General features: G+C 37.4%; 1 protein-coding gene across 1 annotated transcript in view; it reads right to left on the reverse strand.

Moving 5' to 3' along the window:
* Positions 1 to 6,850: 6,850 nt before the first annotated feature.
* SNX4 (sorting nexin 4) overlaps positions 6,851 to 21,560 on the reverse strand; it is a 70,943-nt gene continuing 56,233 nt past the window's right edge. Inside the window, exons 10-14 of the mRNA XM_049629462.1 lie at positions 20,410 to 20,499; positions 18,063 to 18,162; positions 15,394 to 15,539; positions 13,325 to 13,439; positions 6,851 to 8,349 (exon numbers count right to left, since the gene is read on the reverse strand). Coding sequence (XP_049485419.1) covers positions 8,302 to 8,349; positions 13,325 to 13,439; positions 15,394 to 15,539; positions 18,063 to 18,162; positions 20,410 to 20,499 — 499 coding nt within the window. The 3' untranslated portion in view covers positions 6,851 to 8,301. The remainder of the gene's footprint in view (positions 8,350 to 13,324; positions 13,440 to 15,393; positions 15,540 to 18,062; positions 18,163 to 20,409; positions 20,500 to 21,560) is intronic.

Here is a 21,560-nt window from a genome sequence, read left to right on the forward strand (position 1 = left end):
GTCACAAGAGGCTGCCACAGGGACAGGAAGAAATAGGGGAGTTCTTCAGTCACCTCCTTAATCAACACAAGAGTGTTTGTTTCCCTCAGGTTGGGTCAACATTTTGATATGCTAATAAGCCCCAGTGAGAAGCCAATCCTCCATGTGTGTGTGTGTGTGTGTGTGTGTGTGTGTGTGTCTATATCTATAAATCTACCTACAGATACAGATCTAGAGAACACTGATTTCTCTCTTCGTGTGTGTGTGTGTGTGTGCATGTGTGTGTGTGCGCGCGCGCGTGTGTGTGTAGCAAAGGCAAATTATTTGGCTCTGGAGAATTTTGAGGTATAAGGGAAGCAGTGAAGATCCCCGATTCACACAGTGGTCTTTAGCTTTCTGACAGGAAGTGAGTGATGCCTAATCACCAGCCCTGAGCAGTCTTCCTGTGCCCTGCTCACGTTGGGCTGACCTCTGGAGGGTCATACTTACTTCTGGGTGCTAACCGTTTAGAAGGATCCTTCAAACCATACATTATGGTCTCTATGGATACCTTGTGGCCAAAAAAGAGGTGGAGGCATATGTATTGACATGGAACAGTCGTCAAGATGTTAAATACGTACAGTAGGCTCTCATTTCCACAGCAGTGGTTACCCCTGTGGAGAAAAACAGGGAGACAGAGGGATGGGAAATGAGAGAGGAAGGACACAACTTTTCATGCCTACAGCACTATTTGGAATTTTTTTTAATTAAAAATTTTAAATGTTTGGGGCGCCTGGGTGTCTCAGTCGGTTAGGCGGCCGACTTCGGCTCAGGTCACGATCTCGCGGTCTGTGGGTTCGAGCCCCGCGTCAGGCTCTGGGCTGACAGCTCGGAGCCTGGAGCCTGTTTCAGATTCTGTGTCTTCCTCTGTCTCTGACCCTTCCCCGTTCATGCTCTGTCTCTCCCTGTCTCAAAAATAAATAAATGTTAAAAAAAAAAATTTTTTTTAAATGTTTATTCATTTTTGAGAGAGAGAGACAGAGCACCAGCAGGGTAGGGGCAGAGAGAGAGACAGAATCTGAAGCAGGCTCCAGGCTCTGAGCTGTCAGCACAGAACCCAATGCGGGGCTTGAACCCACGACCACAAAGTCATGACCTGAGCCAAAGTTGGAGGCTCAACCAACTGAGCCACCCAGGGGCCTCCCTGACCAGCCCTCTACTACAGTTGTTATCGTGTGTTTGGATGAGGTGATTGTTATGTTTCCATTATTATAGTTATGCAATATTTTTAACTGCAGAGCCATGTAGTAAATTCTGATTATAATTCTTTTTGTGTAAAACAGTTCCTTTTCTCTTGAATATTATAATAGCCTTGTGTTTTTTATTGCTTACTTTTTTTTTTAAATTTTTCTTTTTTTTAATTTATTTTTGAGACAGAGAGAGACAGAGCATGGGCAGGGGAGGGGCAGAGAGAGTGGGAGACACAGAATCTGAAGCAGGCTCCAGGCTCCGAGCTGTCAGCACAGAGCCCGACGCAGGGCTCGAACTTACGGAACGTGAGATTGTGACCTGAGCCAAAGTCGGACGCGCAACCGACTAAGCCACCCAGGAGCCCCTATTGCTTACTTTTCTATCTATGGCTACATCGTCCCACTCAAACAGCCTCCAAATACAATATTCTACATTTGTCAACTCTTTACCTAAGCCTACAATTCTGACTTTTTTCCCAGGTGATCTTCCCCCGGGATCCCCCGACTTTGACTCCACTCTGGACAGTGCCTTCCCAGGATTCCTTTTCATCATACACTGGGCATACCTTTCATCTCTCTTTTATGTTGGATCTCCTGTTTTCTGTATCTCATGGCTTCCTGATTTTTGGTCTATGCTCCTGTTTTGGGGAAGCACATCTTCTAATAGCTTCTTGAGAAAGGGTGCATAGGAAGGGAATTTTTTTTATTATTTTTAATGTTTATTCATTTTTGAGAGACAGAAAGAGACAGAGCACGAGTGGGGGGAGGGGCAGAGAGGGAGACACAGAATCCAAAGCAGGCTGCAGGCTTTGAACTGTTAGCACCAGCCCGACTCAGGGCTCAAACTCACAGACCGTGAGATCATGACCTTAGCCGAAGTCAGACACTCAGCCAACTGAGCCACCCAGGCGTCCCAGGAAAGTAATTTTTTGAGACTGCATATTCAAAAATGTCTTTGTTCTGCCTCACACATGATTGACAGTTGGCCATCCAATTGGCTATCATTTTTCTTCAGAATTCTGAATGTATCACTCTATTTTTTTCTGGCATCTAACAAATTTTGCTTTACAGAGAAGCCTGATGCTATTTTGAGGGCAATTCTTTGTATATTAACTGTTTTCCTGTTACTATTTATGACTTATTTTTTCCATAACTGGAAGCCTGTATCTCCCACTCGCCTTCACCCATCTTGCCCATCACCCCACTTGTCTCCCCTCTGACAACCATCAATCAGTTCACTGTATATATGGGTCTGTTTCTATTTTTTGTTTGCTTTGTTTTTTAGATTCCACATATAATCTAATTCTTCCTGGTACAGACTTTCAACCAATCCTTTCCCCACCCTTTTTAACCTCACACCTATTCCTTCTTACCAGTATGCCTGTTTCGTCTAATTCCTGAGTCTTTCTGGGATTCGACTGTGTCAGTTAGCTTGCTTCTTATTAGTAGTCCCAGCCACTGGCATGTAAGTTTCAGCAGCCACCATTTTTTTTAAGTCAATTAGCACCTCCTCCATCTTTTTATCTTCCAAAATTTTGGGAACACTTATTGTACACAGTTGTTATTTTCTTCCGTTCTCTTTGTCCTGAATGGTACTTTACAGACAAAAACAAAAACAAAAACACCTCCTTATTGTCATTTTAGAGGAATTTTTTAAAGGCACAAAGATAGACCCATGTCTAAATGACTGTATTTAACAAGAAGTCTCTCACCCTCATTAATACTATTGTTATTACCATATTATTGTTTCAGTCTTAATTTTTGATCATTACCCATCTACTCATCTTTATTAAGGCTTCACATGTTTTAAATTTAGCTTCTGATATCAACTTATAAACTTGGAACTGAACTAAGAAACTGGTATTGCCTAATTTTTTGTACAACTTTTGTATAAATTTTTGTATTTGCTAAATAACTGTAAATAAATGGCCCTTGGTTTGGCCAGGCCATTAGCTTAAAAGCTAGTTATGATTCATATTTTATACTTATGTACATATTCTTTAATACTCACTACTCAGTTTGACCTGTAGCGCTGACATTATCTGGGAGCTTGTTAGAAATGCAGTGAGGCTCCACTCCAAACTACTGAAACAGAGCCTGTGCTTTAACTAGATTCCCAAGTGATTCACAAACACATTCAAGTTGGAGAACTAGTCTAGTATTTCCCCCACAGCCCACCTCATTCTGTTCTCTCTTCCTCACCCATTCTCCGTAGTACCCAAGACATTTTCTTGTCAAGTATCTCGCAGTTTGAGCATCATGAAAGTTACCTTTTCCACCCCTCCCCCACCCTCATGGGTCTGTCCCAGAGGTTCTCTTCCAGGTATGTTGACATCTAAAGTCCCCTACTCCTCCAAAAGGGAAAAGCCTCAACAAGTACCAGGCTCTGGATGCATGCTACGTGAGGTCAAACTCTGCCTCTACCAGTTACTAGCTGTGGGATCTTGGGCAAGCCACATCACTGCACTGTGCCTGTTTCAGCTCTGATAGCTCTGATTTGATGCAATTGAAGCTATATCCTCTAAAATGAAGGCTTTAGCACTGAATATTTAGGAATTTCTCCTTGTCTTCTGCTGAATGGTGTTTCTATCACATAAGTACATGAAGGGAATATTTTATTCATTTGGGCTCTTTGCTGCTGAATCAACTAGTTTCACCTTCATCTGGGGATGGATTTTATAATTATCTGCTGAATCAATAGATTCCCCAAACCTTCTGACCTTGGGACTGCTTACCTGGCGAACATACTGAGCTTCACAGATGGGGCATTCATCTGCTTCACAGTTCAAATACTGAGAAAGACCTCGGCAATGAGCACAGGAACCAACAGGGGATGGCGATAGTTGCAGAAAGGTTGGGGTAAAAACTGGAGGAACCTCAGCAAAGGTAGAAGAGGGAGAAATGGGAACATATATTGTCTGACAGGCAGTTGTCCAGTGATGGGCTTAACTTTTCCAACATTAGGTATGTTAGCTGTAGGTTTCCACAGATGCCCTTTATCAAATTAAGTTTCCTTCTTTTCCTAGTTTGCTGAGAGTTTTAGTATACGTGCTGCCGAAGGAGCACTTAGTTTGCTGAGAGTTTTAAATAATAAGTCAGTGTTGAATCTTGCCGAATGCTTTTTCTACATGTATGAAAATGGTCTTTATTTATTCTGTTAATATGATGGATTACAGTAATTAACTTTTAATGTTAAACCAACCTTGCATTCTGAGATAAACTCGATCATGACATATTATGCTCTTTACATACTGCTGTGTCAAATTAGCTAATAGTTGGGGCGCCTGGGTGGCGCAGTCGGTTAAGCGTCCGACTTCAGCCAGGTCACGATCTCGCGGTCCGTGAGTTCGAGCCCCGCGTCAGGCTCTGGGCTGATGGCTCGGAGCCTGGAGCCTGTTTCCGATTCTGTGTTTCCCTCTCTCTCTGCCCCTCCCCCGTTCATGCTCTGTCTCTCTCTGTCCCAAAAATAAATTAAAAACGTTGAAAAAAAAAATTAAAAAAAAAAATTAGCTAATAGTTTAGCAATTTCTGCATCTATGTTTATGACGTATATTGATATATCACTTTTTCTCCAGGTATCTTTGGCCGGTTTTGGTACTGTGGTAATAATGCTTTTCTCATTAAAATTTTTTTTTAATGTTTATTTATTTTCGAGAAAGAGAGCGAGCACGAGCTGGGGAGGGGCAGAGAGAGAGAAAAGGAGACAGAGAATCCGAAGCAGGCTCCAGGCTCTGAGCTGTCAGCCCAGAGCTCAATGCAGGGCTTGAACTCACAAGCTGTGAGATCATGACCTGAGCTGAAGTTAACCGACTAAGCCACCTAGGTGCCCCTCATTTAAAAAAAATGGGAAGCAAGTATTCCCTTTTCCCTATTTTCTGAAAGTTTATGTAGAATGAAAGTTTTTTCTTCTTTAAGTGTTTGAGAAAACTCATCAATAAAGCCACAAGGACCTGGAGTTTTCTTCTGTAGGAATATTTTTTATAATAAATTTATTTGGTATAAGGCTACTCAAATTTTCTATTTCATCTTGTATCAGTTTTAGCAAGCTGTATTTTTTAAGGAATTTGTTGACTTCATCTAATTTATTGGTTTAAAGTTGCCCATAATTAAAAAAAAAAAGTTGCCCATTATATTCCTTATTATCCTTTTAATTTCTGTAAGATCTATAATAACATCCCCCATCTCATTCTTGATAAGAATTTGTGCTTTTTCTTTTCTCATCTAGGTTTCCTAGAGCTTTAATTTTGTTAATCTTTTCAAAGAACCAACTTTTGGCTTTGTAACTTTATTTTTAATACCATTAATTTTGTGCTTCCTTTCTTCTACTTATTTTGGATTTAATGTGCTCATCTTTTTCAACAGCTTATTCCTTCCTTTAAATATAAGTATTAAAAGCTATATAATTTAGGAAGCAAATATAATTCTACTGATTTGACCTCTCTGGGTTACTCACCCTTGAAAGAAATTCTTAAATCTTTTTTTTAGGTAAAACTTTTTATGAGAATCAGTAAATTCTACCCAGGGGGAGACTATGAATATAAATCTAAAGAATGATTATAAAGATATAAAAAGCCTAGCATTCCTGTTATATAACTCTTGGTTTTTCATTCCATTCCAAGCTGGGTGTGTTTATTCTAAAGATGCTTGAATTTTAAGAACCCGCAGTTCCTGTTTTGGATGCTATGTTGTAATTACCAGTGACTCATTCAGACATACTTAAGTTTTGGATGTAAATGAAGGTTAAGTATGACTTCAGTTGATTTTAATGCTTTGACTATATCAACTGCATCACTAGTACACTGTCAAGATGAAATCTTCCTCTATTAGTATTTACATTAATGTAATGAGTCATTTTTCTTCAGTCATTGCTTATATTTTTATATTTAGCTTTGAAAATTTAAACTTCATCTCTCCTTAATAATTCATCTTAGAGTTCTGATTTTTAAATAGTGAAAAGGGTTATTGCACAGATTACTTTCTTTATACTTATTGTAGATCGTACAAAAAATAATTTCCATTCACAAAATTCCTTTAAAGAGTTTTATTTTGGGGGGGTGGGGTGGGGTGCCTGGCTGGCTTAGTTGGTAGAGCATGTAACTCAGGGTTGTGAGTTCAAGCCCCGTGTTGGGCATGCAGTCTACTTAAAAAAAAAAAAAAAAAAAAAAAAAAAGTTTAAGAGGTTTTTTTTTTTTTTAAAGGGATGATTTGTGCTATCAAATTAAACTTTTTAAAAAGTCAACCCAAATCAAGATATTCCTAAACATACAAACAACCAAGTGAATATCTGCATATTTTAGAAAAATATTTTTCCTAAACTCATCTCTTAAAACATAGGTAACAGGGAACCTGGGTGGCTCAGTTGGTTAAGTGTCTGACTCTTCATTTCAGTTCAGGTCATGGTCTCACAGTTCATGAGACTGAGCTCCATGTGGGACTCTGTGCTCTCAGCACAGAGCCAGCTTGAGATTCTCTCTCTGCCTCTTCCTGGTTTGCACTCTCTCAAAATAAATAAACCTTAAAAAATAAATATTAAAAAAAAAAAGGTAATAATGGCCTTCTCAAACTAAGTCAGCTAGTAGGGAAAAATCGAATACATTTTACATTTAATTTAAGGTTAGTTTTAGAGAGAAGACTTTTGATTTTTAAGTGCCAAATGAAAAGCTGTTTTATTTCATGAGTCAAGAGATGATACAATTCAATGGAATGAGGTGAGTATACAAACGATTTTTGTTTCCGACAATTTTATCTTTAAAAAAAAAAGTAAAAATTTGAAAGTTATATCTCATTTCAGCATCTTATTTTTTTTAAATCCAAATTCTGGCCTAATATAAATTTACACAGTTAAATACTTCAAAACATAATATGGCATGTATTATTATTATTTTCTCACAGGGCATCAGATACTAATATGTATAAATCACCTTGTTAAAATAACAAAAATATGAAAATCAGCACAATACTTCATTTATTTATTGTAAGTCTGGCAAACAGCACAAAAATCCAGCAACATTTAAACATGTAAAAAAGTCAAATGCTGAACAGTACTGGGGATTTTTTTTTTTTTACATTAATTAGTAATAATGAGAACACATTTAAAATACTGCAAAGCTAGCAAAATGAGGGTACTTGGCTTCTGAACATATACCACACACACACACACACACACACACACACACACACACACCATACAAACAATATAATTTATCTTTACAAAAATTACAGCCAAGCAATAGAGAAGGATGTTAATAATGAAGATACTAACACATATATTCACTACATGTATCTTATACAATGAAATGCTACATCTTGTACCCTGAAATGCCATGTGTAGAGAGCCAAGCATAGTAAATTTAGGCTCATCACTGAGGTTAAGAATTATTTGAGAAGAATTTAGTGCTTACAGGTAACATATTCAATTAAAACTTTCTATACAGCAATTCCTGGATCATAACAATGCGTTCCACTATATATCTGAGAAGTTGAGTCTTCTTTGTTGGCAGTATAAAATTTCTGACCAGTATCAAAATTCTGGTAAAACACAAATTGAAGGCATTTTCTAGTGTATGCAAATGTTATAGGGGGCATCAATGAATGTGAGAGAAAACCTTAGAGTTCACACTAAGTTTCTGCTGAGCTTTGTCAAACCAAACAGCTCAACTATAAGGCAAGAAAAAATAACCCCCTATAACAGATTAGTGGGTCTTACTAAGTAAAGACAGGAATGCAATCTTGGGGAAAAATTCCCTACAGAAACAGATCTGAAACAACTGGCATTGAAATAAACATATTATCTAACATCTTTCATTCAGTCACTGGTTCAGAAGCCTGACAAACAATATACTGGTATATATTATCAAATTAACATTTTGGAATCAGCACCAGTCCCCAAAACCTCAAATTATAATATTTAATATTCATTAAAATACATCCTTTTTGTGCTATATTAACACAACTACAATCAAATTAAAGAAAGTTGAATTTACTCAACTTATATATATTTTTGTGTATACTGGATAGCAACTTTATTTTTTTTTTATTTACTTGTGCTTCTGTTCTGGGGCACTTTGATTGAAGAGAAATTCATTTCACAGGATTACATCTTGCTAAAGCATTCCTTAGCATTGGTCCAAACTTGAATTCCCTATTAAAAACAAAAACAAGAAAGAAAAAAACTTTAAAATGTAATCTTGGAAGGATTCTGAAAATCCAACTGTTTGGCTTACTGGTATGCTACTTTCACCTTTTGGAATAACTGTCAAGTCCAGCAAATATGACACTATTTCTAGCAATGACTAATATAAGTGAATGTCTAATGCTTCTGAAAAAAGAGAATTGCTTGTATAGCCTATCTTCAAGATGGGGAAAGAGCTACTACAACTTTTTGGAAAACTGAGTTTTCAAGGCTCAGAACAAACATATTTATTCATATCACGTTTGCATTATTTCTATTTGTAAACCAAACAAGTTTTCAGGAAATTGTTCTATGTAATACTTAAAACAAAAGAAAAATACCTTACTAGTTTAACAATTAAATAAAAATTAATTGATTATTTAAAAATTAATGGATTATTAAATTATTAGTCTAACAACACATGTTTTGATAAAAACCAATAATAGGCTGAATTATCAAATCCTTCTTAGTGTTCTGGCAGGCTATTTAGCACAAAGGTAATATAATATACCTAATATGCTTAAACAAAAATGCATGTATATAAAAATATAGCAGTAAAATCTAAGGAAGTGGTAGAAACAAAGGTATTTTTTCAACAAACAAGACACACATATTTTATGAAGAAGCAGTATTTTCTTTAATATTTAAGTATGCCAATATCTATTAATATTCGAAGCTTTGATAAATATCTTCAAATCTTAAATATCTTTGACTGGATAAAGCAGTATCTAATACAGTACTGGTTGTTAGAAAGGATAAGATATGGACTATCACAGTAAGAGATCTATGAGACATCAAATGAGCAAACAAAAACTACAAACTAGCACATACAGTGCAATCCCATTTGTGCAGGGAAAAGGAAAGTGTATATTTTCTTAATGATTGTAAATGTGTAAGAATGTCTGGAAGGATACACATGAAGTCTGTAACAGTGGTAAGTTTCTAAAAAGGGATTTGGGGGAGGAGGGAGAGAATTTTTACTTAATATGCTTCTGGATTTTTAAAATTTTTGCAATGAGAGTATGTTACTTTTATGATAGTTTTTCTGCTCTGACCTTTATCATTTCCTTCCTTCTACTAACCTTGGCTTTGTTCTTTCTGTAAACCCTTTAGGTGTAGGTTACATTGTTTGAGACTTTTCTTCTTCTTTTTTCTGTATGTTTATTTATTTATTTGGTGTGGGGCGCAGGGGGTGGACAGAAAGAGGGAGAGATGGAGAATCCCAAGGCAGGCTCCGCACTGTCAGCACAGAGCCCAATGCAGAGCTCAAACTCATGAACTGCGAGATCATGACTTGAGCCAAAATCAAGAGTCAGATACTCAACTGACTAAGCCACCCAGGCGCCCTGAGATTTTTCTTGTTTCTTGTGTTGCTATAAATTCCTTCTTTGAATGGCTTTTGCTGCATCCCAAAGATTTTGAATCATTGTGTTTTCATTTTCATTTGTATTTTTTGATTGCCTCTTTGATTTCTCCATTAACTCATGGAAGGTTTGGTTAGCATACTGGTTAGCCTCCACAAGTTTGTGTTTTTCCAGTTTTTTTCTTGTGACTGATTCCTGGTTTCATGGAATTGTGGTCAGAAAAGATGATGATATTATTTCAGTTTTCTTCAATTTACTGAGACTTGTTTCGTGGCCTAACATGTGATCTATCCTGGAGAATATTCCATGTGCACTTGAAAAGAACGTGTATTCTGTTGTTTTTGGATGGAATGTTCTATATATATCTGTTAAGACCATGTGGGCTAAAGCATCACTCAAAGATACTATTTCCTTATTGATTTTCTGCCTTGATGATCTATTCATTGATATGAGTGGGGTGTTAAAACCCCCTACAATTATTGTATTACCATCAATTTCTCCCTTTATGTCTGTTAATATTTACTTTATGTATTTAGGTGTTCCAGTGTTGGGTAGATATTTACAACTGTTATAACCTCTTACTGGATTGGCCGCTTTATCAGTATGTAATGCCCTTTGTCTACTGTTACAGTCTTTGTTTTAAAGTCTATTTTGTCTAAGTACTGCACCTTAGCTTTTTTTCCCACTTCTATTTGCATGGAATATCTTTTTCCATATGATCATTTTTTTAATTTGAAAAGATAAAGTAGCTTAAAAATCAATCAAGTATTGGGGTGCCTGCATGGCTCAGTTGGTTATGCACCTGATTTAGGCTCAGGTCATGATCTCACGGTTCATGGGTTTAAGCCCCATGTCAGGCTCTGTGCTAACAGCTCAGAGCCTGGAGCCTACTCAGAATTCTGTGTCTCCCTCTCCCTCTCTGCCCCTTCCCCACTTGCACTCTATCTCAGAAATAAATGTTAAAAAAAACAAATCAAGTATTTCGTAAAAGCTCAGTCCTTGATTCAACAAATTAGAAAATTCACTATAAAAAAGGTTAACCAAAATAATACTTAGAATAGTTGATTTTTAAATGCTAATATTAATGCTTTTTATATAAAACTATTTTGTTTTGGTTTACTACTACTTCAATTTAGTCATTTGATTATATTCAATTACCACTTTGGATATCTGACACTATAACACGGTACGGTATATTTTAAAAGTTAATATACAACTAAAATAAAATATAGATAATCATATTTATCTAAAAAAAACTAGTATTAATCCTGACTTCTCGTACTTAATTTTAAGTTTCTAAAAAAAAAATACTGTAGATTTTCAAATACAAAAATCTATTATTCTACTTAAGGAAGAAAATAAAACATGATGAAACTTTATAGTACTGTTCCTGGGAAATAAGGTGAACACACATCTTTCAAACCTCATGTGAGTAAACTCTTGTTTACTGTAATGGTTTTCTTAGGAAACATGAGTAGACATACAAGCTATCCAACAGTATGTCCAAATACACCTACAGCGATATCCTTTTTATTCAGAGATTAATTTCTAGCACCCTCAACCACCCCGCCCTAGGTAAAATGGGGAGAAAAGTCCTTTGAGCCATTATATAGTCTGCATTTTCCTTTGGAAAAGCAGCAAACAGAAGATCACAAGGAGCTTACTGATGAGTCTTTTATGAAAACACAATAAAACCAACTCTAAAAAACGTGTGTTACCTGATCTTTCAGACCTCCTGAGATTAAAAAAGGGTAGGCTAGAAAGATGACTAAATGTGAGGCACCCTGTAAAGCAGTAGGATGTGGCACAATGACAACAATAGATAAAACACCACCAAGCTGTAATCATACTCCACTGTCAGCATCTGCAGATGGTTTGGTCATGATTTTAACTTCTCTTTTTTTTTTTTTTTAATTTTTTTTTCAACGTTTTTTATTTATTTTTGGGACAGAGAGAAGACAGAGCATGAACGGGGGAGGGGCAGAGAGAGAGGGAGACACAGAATCGGAAACAGGCTCCAGGCTCCGAGCCATCAGCCCAGAGCCTGACGCGGGGCTCGAACTCACGGACCGCGAGATCGTGACCCGGCTGAAGTCGGACGCTTAACCGACTGCGCCACCCAGGCGCCCCGATTTTAACTTCTCTTAAGTGACCCCAAAGATCTATAACATGGAGTAACTCACACTTTAACTGGGGCATAAATATGAATTTGCCCAATACAAAAAAAGCCCACTTGACTAATGCTAGAGTCTGGTGTTTACATCTTAAAATATCTTTGTTTACTATGCTTACTGCTAGTGATACAAGTGAAATGGGCTAGGGAAGTGATGGTGACTAGCCAGAAAATACACATTTCAGATGAATTAAAGCATAAGTTGTTTATATGAGCATGGTTTTTCCAAGAAGGTCTTCATAACTGAGAATTCACCTTGCTATTTACATGATTTACTGAGACAATGCATGTTAAGTTGCTTGGTAGACTGCAAAGTGCTGGTAAACTGTAAAGCACTGATAGTAGCTGATAGACACATAGGCAGGTCTTGGGTTATAAAAAAGAAGGAATGTTTCATATTTTGTTCTTACAACAGCATTTTAGAAAGATTTTGGAATTGTCAAAACACTCCCCTGGGGCCCCTGGGTGGCTCATTCGGTTGAGCGTCTGACTTTGGCTCAGGTCACATGATCTCATGGTTTGTGAGTTCGAGCCCCCCCGCGCTGGGCTCTGTGCTGACAGCTCAGAGCCTGGAGCCTGCTTCAGATTCTGTGTCTCCCTCTCTCTCTGTCTCTCCCCCACTTGTGCTCTGTCTCTCTCTTAAAAATAATAAATAATAAAAAAATAATAATAAATAATAAAATAATAAATAATTAAAAAAACTCCCCAAAATGAAGCTTCCATGTTCATATCTTCTACTATGGACATCAGCTACATGGAAGACTCACTATGACAACAAACCATGTCATGACCACATTTTCCCCAATGTTTAAGCTATTTTCCAATCAAGGCACTATCTATCACTATTAGGAACAGTATTTTACCACCACATCCAAGAACACCATATAATCCAATTAAAGTTGTTGGTATATATTTGCAAATACTGGATATAAATAGAGCACAGAAATTTGGTACCTTAGGTGACTGAAGACTCAGTAATCGACATTTTGGTTATTAAAAAATACTTCTTTCAAAATTAAGTAAAGAAATTGGAAAACATTCTGGAAGGGGAGAAGGGGAGAAGAATGGGCTTTAAAATGAAAATGATAGGGGCGCCTGGGTGGCTCAGTCAGTTAAAGCACCCAGCATTGGCTCAGGTCATGATCTCATGGTTTGTGAGTTCAAGCCCTGCGTCGGCCTCTGTGCTGGTAGCTCAGAGCCTGCTTCAGATTCTGTGTCTTTCTCCCTGCCCCTTCCCTGCTTGCACTCTGTCTCTCTCTCTCTCTCTCTCAAAATAAATAAATAAACATTAAAAAAATTAAATTCAATTAAAATGATAAGCTTTCTAGTCCAAGGAAGAGAAATTAGTTTTAAAGAAATTCATAAGCACTTTTGAATATACCGTATCTTCCCTGACACCAAAACCTACCTTTTTGCACATACTGATCTGCATAACTGCATAGCTTATGAGAGCTTCCTTTAAATCATGGTTCTTTTGTTCTTTGAAGCGTTCAATATCAGCCCAAGCATTTTTCACAAATTCTCTGAAATAAAATGTGTAGTCAACATTATTACTTACTCAAATTATGTAAACTATATTATAAATTCTAATAACCAGTTCTCATTCGCATTGGTTTTTGTCTATATAGATGAAAAAACTATTGTATATATGACAGTTTTTTTTCTTCCTAAAAATTATACTAGAAAAAAAAAGCAGAGACAGTCATACATTCTTCTTCATTTTAATAATCAATATTTTTGCCCCAAGAATTCCAGCTTCAAATTATTCCTATAAATCAGCTATAAATGGCTCTTTCCACATGAAGTTGCCTTCCTGGAGTCACTGGAAAACATACACTCTTTTGACAAGATATACCGTATCACAATCATCATGTACTTGCTTTAAATGACAACTAGAGTTTTCAAAATTCTGAGAGGCATTTACCTTTTTAACTCTACTCATAAAAGTTTACTTTTACTTATTTGGTGCCAGTTCTAAAAATTAACAAAAACACCTCAAAACCAATGATACACTCTTGGTCTGCCTTGATCTACATACTATTGGACAAAAACAGCAATAAGGAAAATAAGTCAGTGACGGAAGACCTTTGAGTTGAATTTCTAGAAATACTTATGGAATAATCACATGCCAAGTCAATGTAAGGTGTTGGAACATAAAGACGAAACATACACAGTCACTGACTTAGAAGGGCTCCTGAACACCCAAAACAAAACTGCCATGCTATTGTGGCATGAGCTAAGTGCTATGACAGCCTGCAAGGCTAGGAATAAGCTTCACAAAGAAAGCGCAAGAGCTGGGCACTGAAGAATCATCAGGCTTTTGTGAAGTGATGGAGAAGAAAGGGCAAAGGGAATATGCAAAGGCCAGAAATCAGGAAAAGTGCAGGAAAGTAATGTTATAAAGTTGAAATTCTTCTTTCTCTTTCCCCCATACTAAAACAGTTTCTGTAACATGATTTTTGATCATTCAAATTTCTTAGGAAGTCAATCACTACATGTTAGAAGAAAAGGTTATAGGGGTGTCTGGTTGGCCCAGTCATTGGAGCCTGTGACTTTGATCTCAGGGTTGGAAGTCTGAGCCTGATGTTGGGTGTAGGGATTACTGTTTTGTTTTGTTTTGTTTTTGAGAGAGAGAGAGAGAATGCAATATGGGGAGAGGGAGAGTAAGAGAGAGAGAGAGAGAGAGAGAGAGAGAGAGAGAGAGAGAGAGAGAGAGAGAAAATTTAAGCAGGCTCCAGGCTCAGCATGGAGCCCGATGCAGGACTCAATCCCATGACCTTGGGATCACGACCTGAGCCAAAATAAGAGTCAGACACTCAATTGACTGAGCCACCCAGGTGCCCCAGAGATTACTTAAAAATAAAATCTTTAAAAAAAATTTTTTTTGAACGTTTATTTATTTTTAATCTTTATTTATTTTTGAAACAGAGAGACAGAGTGTCAGCAGGGAAGGAGCAGAGAGAGAGGGAGACACAGAATCCGAAGCAGGCTCTAGGCCCTGAGGTGTCAGCACAGAGCCCGACATGGGGTTCAAACTCATGAACTGTGAGATCATGACCTGAGCTGAAGTTGGACACGCAACCAACTGAGCCACCCAGGCTCCCCAAACGTTTATTTATTTTTAAGACAGAACACAAGGGGGGGGGGGGGGGGGGGGTGTGCTAGAGGGGTAGAACACAGAGTGAGACACAGATTCCGAAGCAGGCTCCAGGCTGAGCTGTCAGCATGGAGTCCAATGCAGGGCTCGAACCCACGGAGTGATCATGACCTGAGCTGAAGCCAGATGCTCAACCACTGAGCCACCCAGGCACCCCTAAAAATAAAACCTTAAAAAAAAATTGCCCTTGAAGAACAGACTATATTTCAGGGATGTTAATGAAGATGGGAAATGTTATAAAAAAAAAAAAAAGAAAAAAACCCAACAATCCGCCATGTAGTACACATGTCTAGCTTTGTTAAACATCTCAGCATTTTTACCTGCCTTCCAGATTTTTAGACTTTAGCTGTTGCTCTCCTTCATTTATTTGTTCTTCTAGCACCTTTATTCTGGCTTCTCTTTGCTCTGGAGTTTCTTGGCCAAAGAGCTTGGTAGTCATTCCCTTCAAGGAAAATGTTCTCACAGTCTAAAATGAAATAGAAACAGGTGAATGGATGAACAAAATGTGGCATATACATATAAAGAAATATTATTATTCAGCCTGAGAAAGGAAAGAAATTCCAACACATGCTACAACATGGATGAACCTGAGAACATTATGCTAAGTGGAAATAAGCAAGTCATGAAAGGACAAATATTACATGATTCTACTTAATGTAAGGTATCTAGAGTAGTCAAAGTCATAGAGACAGAAAGTAGAATGGTGACTCTCAGGGGCTGAGGAGAGAGGGAAATTGATAGTTGATGTTCAATGGTATAGAGTTTCAATTTTGCAAGATGAAGAGAGTTCTAGAGGTTGGTTACACAACAATGTGAATGTACTTACTACTACTGAACTGTATACCACTTAAAAATGGTTAAGATTATCCCTAGTATAATCTTTCAATAACCTATGCTTCCATAAAATTGCTTTTAATTTATATCAATGTAAATTCAATAGCTGTACTAATTTCTTCCACTGTTTTCTGAGTTTGAAATAAGAGTAAAAAAGAAAAATAAACAAGGGGCGCCTGGGTGGCTCAGTCGGTTAAGCGTCCAACTTTGGCTCAGGTCATGATCTTGCAGTTTGTGAGTTCGAGCCCCGCGTCGGGCTCTGTGCTGACAGCTTGGAGCCTGGAGCCTGCTTCGAATTCTGTGTCTCTGTCTCTCTCTGCCCCTCCCCCACTTGTGCTCTGTCTCTATCAAAAATAAATAAATGTAAAAAAAAATTTTTTTTAAAGAAAAATAAGCCACAGGTAAAAAAACAATGGTTAAGATGATAAATTTTGTTATGTATATTTAATCACAATTAAACATTTTTTTTAAAAAGGGAAACACAGGGGCACCTGCGTGGCTCAGTCGGTTAAGTGTCCAACTTTGGTTCAGATCATGATCTCACGGTTCGTGGGTTCGAGCCCCGCACTGGGCTCTGTGCCGACAGCCCAGAGCCTAGAGCTTGCTTCAGATTCTGTGTCTCCTTCTCTCTGCCCCTTCCCTGCTTGCTCGCTCTGTCTCTCTCTCTTAAAAATAAACATTTTTTTAAAATTTTAAAAAAAATTTTAAAAAAAGGGAAAGAAAACTTTTGCCATTTCCTCCTAGCTCAGTACAGAAGCACCAATAAGTCTTACAACCAGGGGGCTCCTAATGTGATTCCTAACACTGGAATAATATGGAAAGTCAAAAAGAAAAAAATTCTAACTGAACTTCTTAATCAAATGGAAAACTTCTATGTGAAGCATTAGGCAAGTTATTTCTTTAGATTAGAGGTCATTTTGTAAACATTTCTCTATGACATAAAAAATAGATAAAAAAATCCAACAGGTGACAAAGGAAATAGGCCAAACTAAAACAAAAAACATTAAAAATCTGCATAATACACACTGAAACTTGGTTATCAATTAAATAGGATGCCTTCCCTTGGAGGGTAGCCTCAAGCATCATTGCTTTAACATTTCCTTACTCTCTGGAGATTACTAAGGGAAACACTTTTCCCTTCACATGTAAGAGTAGAGAATCATGCTCCCTGAAAATGGCCTGGGAGTTTCCCCTCAGTTCTAAAAATAAATCAAGCCTAGGGGTGCCTGGGTGGCTCAGTGGGTTGAGCTTACGACTTTGGCTCAGGTCAGGATCTCGCAGTTCAGGATCTCGCAGTCCAGGAGTTCGAGCCCTGCATTGGGCTCTGTGCTGACAGCTCAGAGCCTGGAGCCTCTTCGGATTCTGTGTCTCCCTCTCTCTCTCTGCCCCTCCCCTGCTCATGCTCTGTCTCTCTCTCTCTCTCTCTCAAAAATAAACATTAAAAATAAATAAATAAATAAATAAATAAATAAATAAGTAGAAAGAAAGAGAGAAAGAAAGAAACAAAGAAATCAAGCCTAGTATATACATGTTTCATAGTCAAATGGTCTTTTACTACAACATATATCTGTGACTTTTCAGAGATAACAAAGTACTTGTTAAGTATGAAGTGACTGGTAAATGGTAGCACTGTCACTTTTATTATTTCCAGATTGTGTACTCTCACTACGACAACTAATTTATTCCAATAAAATGGCTAGACAGTAGAAAGCCGATTATAAAAATGATCTAAGGTTCATAAAATAAGATACAGAATTTTCTTCACAACTATTCCCTATACCAGAAGCTCCTTCTTATGAGAGATGAACTGATTCAAACTAGGCAAACCTTTTCAAAATAAGCTAAAATTTCTATGATTTACTTTGTAAAAGTCATTATTTCAATCACAAAGAATAATGCTTTTTCACTTGGACCGAATATAAATGAGAAGACACTATACAGAGCAATGTTGGCAGAATTTCTTACACTGCTATATAATATGATGTTTTAATGGCTTATATCTTTTTATATCAAGATCACAAACCAAGGAGTTACAAAGTTGCCCATAAATTATTCCCCTATAAAAGCTACAGGCATCTTGGGTATTACAACTGCAGCTTATTCCTTGTAAGGCCTGCTGCACTAATACCAGAGACTGAAATGGAAACACACTCACCCCAGTTGCCAGTTCCTCACATTGCTGCTTTTTGGATGCTAAGTCCTGAGCAGCCATCTCCAAGTCATACTGCATAAGTTCATGTTTCCTGCATACAGCCCTAGGGATGAAAAAAAGTGCTGCCACTTAATTTTTATGGCTTCTCTTTTAACATATTAAAATTTTTCAGGGGCACCTGGGTGCTTCAGTCGGTTAAGCATCCAACTATTCATTTCAGCTCAGGTCATGACTTCACAGTTGTGGGATCGAGCACCCATGTAGGGCTCTGTGCTGGGTGTGGAACATGCTTAGGATTCTCTTTCTCTTTCTCTGTCCCTGTCCCCCGGTTGCGCATACACGTTGTTTTCTTTTTCAAGAAAAAAAATTTTTTTCTCCCCAGGGGTAGAGAGGAAATATTTACAATATGTACCTAGAATTTTCAAGTTTAAAATGCAATAGCCCAATATAAAATGAAATCTACCAGGGGTGCCTGAGTGGCTCAGTCAGTTAAGTCTAATCTTGATTTCAACTCAGGTCATGATCTCAAGGTTTGTGAGATTAGGATTCTCTCTCTCTCCCTCCCTCTGCCTCTCCCCTGTTGATGCTCTCTCTCTCAAAATAAATATTAAAAAAAATTAAATTTAGAACCTAAGCATAAAAAGTATACATAATAAAAGATGTTTTTTTTTAAGATGCTTGCAACATTTTTCTCAACAAACATACCATTATCACATACATTAATGAAATCTTTTGTGTAACATAGAAACTAATACTGGAATCTCACAAAGCAGCTGAGTATTCCTTCAAATTTTTCATCTTTATATAGAAATGTCTTAGTTTTTACTATCATATAAGTGACCCATGCTTAGTGTAAAAAAAAAAAAAACAAAACTAAGATTCTGGCACAGAAATGTACAAAATAAAAAAATTTTCAAGAACTCCTTCTCTTCCCAACTCCACTATCCAGACACAACCCATGTTAATATTAATAGATGGTGCATATTCTGCCAGACCTTAGGTAGGCACTTACAAATACACATATACACACGCCCCAAGTGATTCTACATATTATCTTACCTAACTATATACCATGGACATATCAATATACATTCATCTTTTCTATAGTTTTTAAGAACTGTACAGAATTCCACTCTGTTCAGCAACTTTCTTTTGCTTGGTAACATGCAAATACCTGGTGAAACTCCTGAGTACTCAAAGCTCTAGAAGGAGCAAGGTTAAAAATGTACAGATGTTTTGTATCAGCTACTAAACAGCTAAAGAAACACTGGTCCTCTATACTAACAGAATTCTTATATTGCTTTTAAAAATGACAGGAAAATAACCCAAAGTGGCTATAGCCAAAAGCCACCTATTTCAGGTAAATGGATTCATTTTTCTAAATTGGACAGAAAAAATATACTAATTTCTTCTCCTTTTTTTAATATTTATTTTTGACAAGAGAGCATGTGAACTGGGGAGGGGCAGAGAGAGACGGAGACAGGTTCTGAAACGGGCTCTGTGCTGAGAGCAGAGGGCCCGATGTGGGGCTTGAACTCATGAACTGTGAGATCATGACCTGAGTCAAAGTCAGATGTTTAACCACTTGAGCCACCCAGGCACCCCTATGCTAATTTCTTCTAAAATAGAACTATATACCAGAGAATTCTGTTTGGCTCTGCAAGAGATACCATAAAAACAGAAGACAAAGTCCTGATATTAAGAAGTTACACAACCTTACTAAGAAGATAAGCAGATGTGGGAAAAATTACAAAATTAAAAAGCCAACATATTGCCTAGTGACAGGGCTACCTACACACACTCAATTTGTATTTTGCATCCAATCTTCAAACTGAACAAATAGAAAGAACAACATACAAACAGTTCTGTGGCTGGAGACTGACTAGTTTTATCAATACCACGTTTCAAGAACAGGGCTGGTCTTAAATACCTCTACCCAGCACTCTGCAATACAGAGGAATACAAGGAGACCTCATTCAATACCTGGGGGATGAATTCATTTAAAAATCACCTTACTATCTTTGGGGTCCCTGGGTGGCTCAGTCAGTTAAGCGTCCGACTTCGGCTCAGGTCATGATCTTGCAGCTTGTGAGTTCAAGCCGTGCACCAGGCTCTGTGCTGACAAATCGGAGCCTAGAGCCTGCTTTGGATTGTGTCTCCCTCTCTCTCTGCCCCTCCCCCACTCACACTCTGTGTGTGTCTCTCTCTCAAAAATAAAATAACATTTAAAAAAATGTTTTTAAATAAATAAATAAAAATCACCTTACTATCTTTACTTTCTGGCAACATATGAAGTGAAGAGAGTGGTGACTAGCCACAGGGCTGCATCTGGAGCATTTATTATACTTACCGCAGTGCTTCTGCATAAAACAGATACTCCTTTAGCTGATCTGCATAATGTTCTTCATCTTCTAAAATATCATCAATAGAAGATGCATACCTGTTTAAAAAACATTGCATACAAACTTTTATCATGATACAAAGTATTAATGATAGAAAGAAGTGTTGTTCAAAGTATGTATGGTCCAACAGACCATTTGCTACCTTCAGTAACAAAATAAGTACACAGAGTGAGAATAAGTATTGAGAAACGTTTGTAGCAATTAAAAAAAATTTTTTTTAAATGTTTATTTATTTTGGAGAGAAAGAGAGACAGAATGTGAGCAGGGGAGGGGCAGAGTGAGAGGGAGACACAGAATCTGAAACAGGCTCCAGGCTCTGAGCTGTTAGCACAGAGCCCGATGTGGGCTTGAACTCATGGACTATGAGATCATGACCTGAGCTGAAGTCAGAAGCTTAACTGACTGAACCACCCAGGCGCCCCTGTAGCAATTTTTAATTACCATGAAAATTTTATTGAATTTTACCAAAATGTTTTGATCAGCAATGGCTTGGAAATAAAAAACAAAACAAACAAAAAGGTCCTTCTTACAGGTAGCTTAAGAAGCACCATAAGACAGCTCCTGGGTGGCTCAGTCGGTTGAGCGCCTGTCTTGGTTTCAGCTCAGGTCATGATTTAACAATTCATGAGTTCAAGCCCCATGTCAGGCTCTGTGCTCTCAGCAGAGAGCCTACTTTAGATCCTGTCTCCCTTTCTCTGCCCCTCCCCCACCCACGAGCACATGCATTTGCTCCCTCAAAAATAAATAAATGTTAAAAATAAAAAATACACAAGAAGCACCATAAGACTATAATATCTTTTGTTCAAAGATATTTTATGAAAGGGCTACAAAATCTGCAGAAAAAATGAGAGTTTAGTATAATTGGTGAACAAATATTCCTGGCACCAACTACATACAGTAATGCCAAAAAGCTACAAAAGGAAAACTAGAGTAAATAAAGATTACAAAAAATTTTAGAAGGTTTATTTTATACTAATTGTCAATAGCAATCTCTTTTTTTTTTAACATGTTTTATTTTATTTTTTTAATGTTTATTTATTTTTTGAGAGAGAGAGAGACAGAGAGAATGAGTGGGGGAGAGGCAGAGAGAGAGGGAGAC

Source organism: Panthera uncia, chromosome C2, assembly GCF_023721935.1.
Source record: "Panthera uncia isolate 11264 chromosome C2, Puncia_PCG_1.0, whole genome shotgun sequence".
Taxonomy (NCBI): Eukaryota; Metazoa; Chordata; class Mammalia; order Carnivora; family Felidae; genus Panthera; species Panthera uncia.